The sequence below is a fragment of the Corapipo altera genome, unplaced genomic scaffold (genome assembly GCF_003945725.1).
Source record: "Corapipo altera isolate COAL_440 unplaced genomic scaffold, ASM394572v1 228, whole genome shotgun sequence".
Taxonomy (NCBI): domain Eukaryota; kingdom Metazoa; phylum Chordata; class Aves; order Passeriformes; family Pipridae; genus Corapipo; species Corapipo altera.
The window spans coordinates 4,458-8,047 of record NW_020885068.1 but is presented as its reverse complement, the minus strand read 5'-3'; the positions used below and the strand labels follow the sequence as shown (position 1 = coordinate 8,047).

The window sequence follows — 3,590 nt, the reverse complement described above, 5'->3', positions numbered from 1 at the left end:
CCCCTTCATTTCCCTCCCTTTCTCTTGCTCTTTTTCCTCTTTCTTCTTTCTTATCACAAATATTTTTCATTTTACTCCCCCTTTAACTCCCATTTTTCGCTTTGTTCCCGCCCTAATTTTCCCTTGTTCCTTTTCTCCCTCTTCTCTTTCCCTTCTTTTTTTTTTTCCTCTCTCTGCTCCTTTTTCCTTTTTTCTTTATTCTTCTTATTTTTTTTTCCTCCCCTGCCTGCAGCAAATCACTCCCTTAGAAAAAAACAGCTTTTCTTTTGAGCACAAAACTGCTCTAAAATTGCCGAAGGAATTTGCGGGACGCAGGCGAGTCATTACCCCCCGGCAATTTTCCTGGCGACCCCCAGGAAATTGGGATTTCACGGACACGGGGCCCAGCCCGACCCTCAACGAGGTCTCGGCGACACTTTGGAGCTGTTCCCACGTCGGAGGATTGAAGGAGGAGCTGAGCTGAGGAGAAAAAAAGAGAATTTTCCAGCCGTCCTCAGGCAGAGAAACCCGAGCCGGGGCTTTCCAGCCAGCAATTCCTTCCCAATATCCCATCTATCCCTGTCCTCTGGCACTGGGAAGCCATTTCCTGTGTCCTGTCCCTCCATCCCTTGTCCCAAATCCCTCTCCAGCTCCCCTGGAGCCCTTTTAGATCCTGGAATGGACTCCAAGGTTTCCCTGGAACCTTCTCCAGGGGAACATTCCCAGCTCTCCCAGCCTGGCTCCAGAGTAGAGGGATCCAGAATTATGGAATCCCAGGATTGTCTGGGTGAGAAGGGACCTTAAAAACCTCCAGCGTCACCCCTGCCATGGGCAGGGACACCTTCCACTAGCCCAGGTTGCTCCATCCTGGCCTTGGACACTCCCAGGGATCCAGGGGCAGCCACAGCTTCTCTGGGAAATCCATTCCAACCCCTCCCCACCCTCCCAGCCAAGAATTCCTTCCAATATCCCATCTCTCCCTGCCCTCTGGCACTGGGAAGCCATTCCCTGTGTCCTGTCCCTCCACCTCTTGTCCCAAATCCCTCTCCAGCTCTCCTGGAGCCCCTTTAGGCCCTGCAAGGGGCTCCGAGGACTCTGTGGCCCCATTTGGAACTGGAATTTGGGGCTGGGCTGTGCCAGGAGCATCCAGAGCTTTGTTTTTCCTCCTGGATCCAGCATTTCTCTTGGCTTGGGATAGTTGAGCTGGAGAGAGACCTGGAAGCACAGGGGATGGAGCTCAAACTTCCTAATTTCTTGGAATCATGGAATGGTTTGGGTTGTAAGGGACCTTAAAGCCCATCCCCTTCCAAACCCAGGGACACCTCCCACTATCCCAAGTTGCTCCAATCTGCCTTTGGACACTTCCAGGGATCCAGGGGCAGCCACAACTTCTCTGGGAAATCCATTCCAGCCCCTCCCCACCCTCCCAGCCAGCAATTCCTTCCCAATATCCCATCTATCCCTGCCCTCTGGCACTGGGAAGCCATTCCCTGTGTCCTGTCCCTCCATCCCTTGTCCCAAATCCTTCTCCAGCTCTCCTGGAACCCCTTTAGGCCCTGCAATGGACTCCAAGATTTCTGTGGAGCCTTCCCTTCTCCAGGTGAACATTCCCAGCCTGATCCAGCTCCGGATGGATGGGAACATCCCCGTAGTCTCATCCCATGGGATCTCTGAGCCCCCCCGGATCAACCTGGAGATGTTTCTCTTATCCCAAAAACCCCCAAAGAACCCTGGATGGGTCTTCCCTGTTCCTCTCTTTTATTCCTCTTTCCTCTTTTTCCCACCCTCATCCTCCTTCAGGAATTTCAGTTTTCCTCGGATCGATCCCAATTCCCTTTTCCCCCCCTTTATGTGTTTGGAATAGATTTGTTTTATTTATATTATTATTATTTATATTATTCCTCTGTATTTCTGTCCGTGAGTCACAAACTTTGTGGAATTGTCCTCTGGTCAGTTTTAAAATCCAGGAAAAATATTATTTTAAATAAACTTGTCTTAATGTCTTCTTATAAATTAATATTAATATCGATTTAATGTTATTTTTAATATCAGTAATAAATATACTTTCTTTTTATTTTTATCATTTTCATATATTATTATTTTATATATTATATTATTAATATATTAATGTATATTTATATATTTATTATTATTTTATACATTTCATACCCTGTTCATATTAATTAATACTGTTTAATATTAGTAATAAATATCCTTTCTATAGATAAATTTTTCTATATTTACTTCTCTTTAGAGAATGGATAAATTCAACTACATCAACAGACATAAATAAAAATGTAAATTAAATAAATTGGTTCTGATGTTAATGGTGTTCATATTAATTATTATTTATATCAATATAATGTTAATATTGTTGAATATTAGTAAGAAATATCCTTTCATATTATTTTTATTATTAATATATGTTATTACTTTATATATTATATATATTAAGATATATTATTATTTTAGAGATTTCATATCCTGTTCATATTAATTAATATTAATATCAATTTAATAATGTTAATATTGTTTAATATTAGTAACAAATATTCTTTTTGTAGATAAATTTTTCTATATTTATTTCTCTTTAGAGAACGGATAAATTTAAATACATAAATAGACATAAATAAAATATTGATTTAAACCAATTTAAAGAAATTGGTTCTAATGATAATGGTGTTCATATTAATAATAATAATATCAATTTAATATATAATATTGTTTAATATTAGTAATAAATATTTCTATTTAGAGAACGAAGAAATTTAATACACAAACACAAATAAATAAAATATTAATTTAATTAATTTAAATAAATCGGTTCTAATATTAATGGTGTTCATATTAATTAATATCGATATCGATTGAATGTTAATATTGTTTAATTACACACAGAGAAAAATCTAATAATTACTTAGTAACTATTAATAATAATTATTAGATAATTCATTTAAACAATGCTAATATTAAATAATTTTGATGTCAATTAATATAATTTAATATTTTACTATTTAATATTAATTAATATTCTTATTTAAACATTAATTAACATTTTAATATTATTTAAATATTAATTACTATTTTAATATTATTTAATATTTTCCTCTTCTCACAGGAAAACTGGGATTCAGGGAACGGCTCCGCATTCCCGAGGCGCATCCGGACCAGGAGATCTCCCGAGGAACACACGGAAAAAATCCCATTTCCCAATCCTGTGGAAAATCCAGGAGGAACCAACGCCCCTTTCCCGGCGGCTCCGTCCCTGATCCATCCTCCCGGAGCTCCGGGAGCTCGGAAATTCCCAACGGGATCCACGGTGAGAGTCAGGATGAACCGGAAATGTGGGAGTGTGAAAATTAGGGATAAATATTCCCAAATAAAACCCCGGAAATCCATCTTTTTTTTTTTTTTACGGCAGATCCCTCGGGATCTTCTCCTCGGAAAAGCAAAGTTGATCCAGGAAGGAATAAAAAAAATCCAGGGATAATAACTGGGAGGGCATTTTGTACCCTGAGATATTTGGAGTCGGAATCAGGAAATTTGGGGTCGGAATCAGGAAATTTGGAGTCGGAATCAGGAAATTTGGGGTCGGAATCAGGAAATTTGGG

The 3,590-nt window shown here is 39.1% G+C and overlaps 1 protein-coding gene across 1 annotated transcript in view; it reads left to right on the top strand.

Moving 5' to 3' along the window:
* LOC113959882 (collagen alpha-1(VII) chain-like) overlaps positions 1-3,590 on the top strand; it is a gene marked incomplete at its 3' end in the record, with an annotated part of 21,401 nt that overhangs the window by 13,621 nt on the left and 4,190 nt on the right. The window contains exon 13 of the mRNA XM_027669177.1: positions 3,098-3,298. Within this exon, the coding sequence (XP_027524978.1) occupies positions 3,098-3,298 (201 nt within the window). The remainder of the gene's footprint in view (positions 1-3,097; positions 3,299-3,590) is intronic.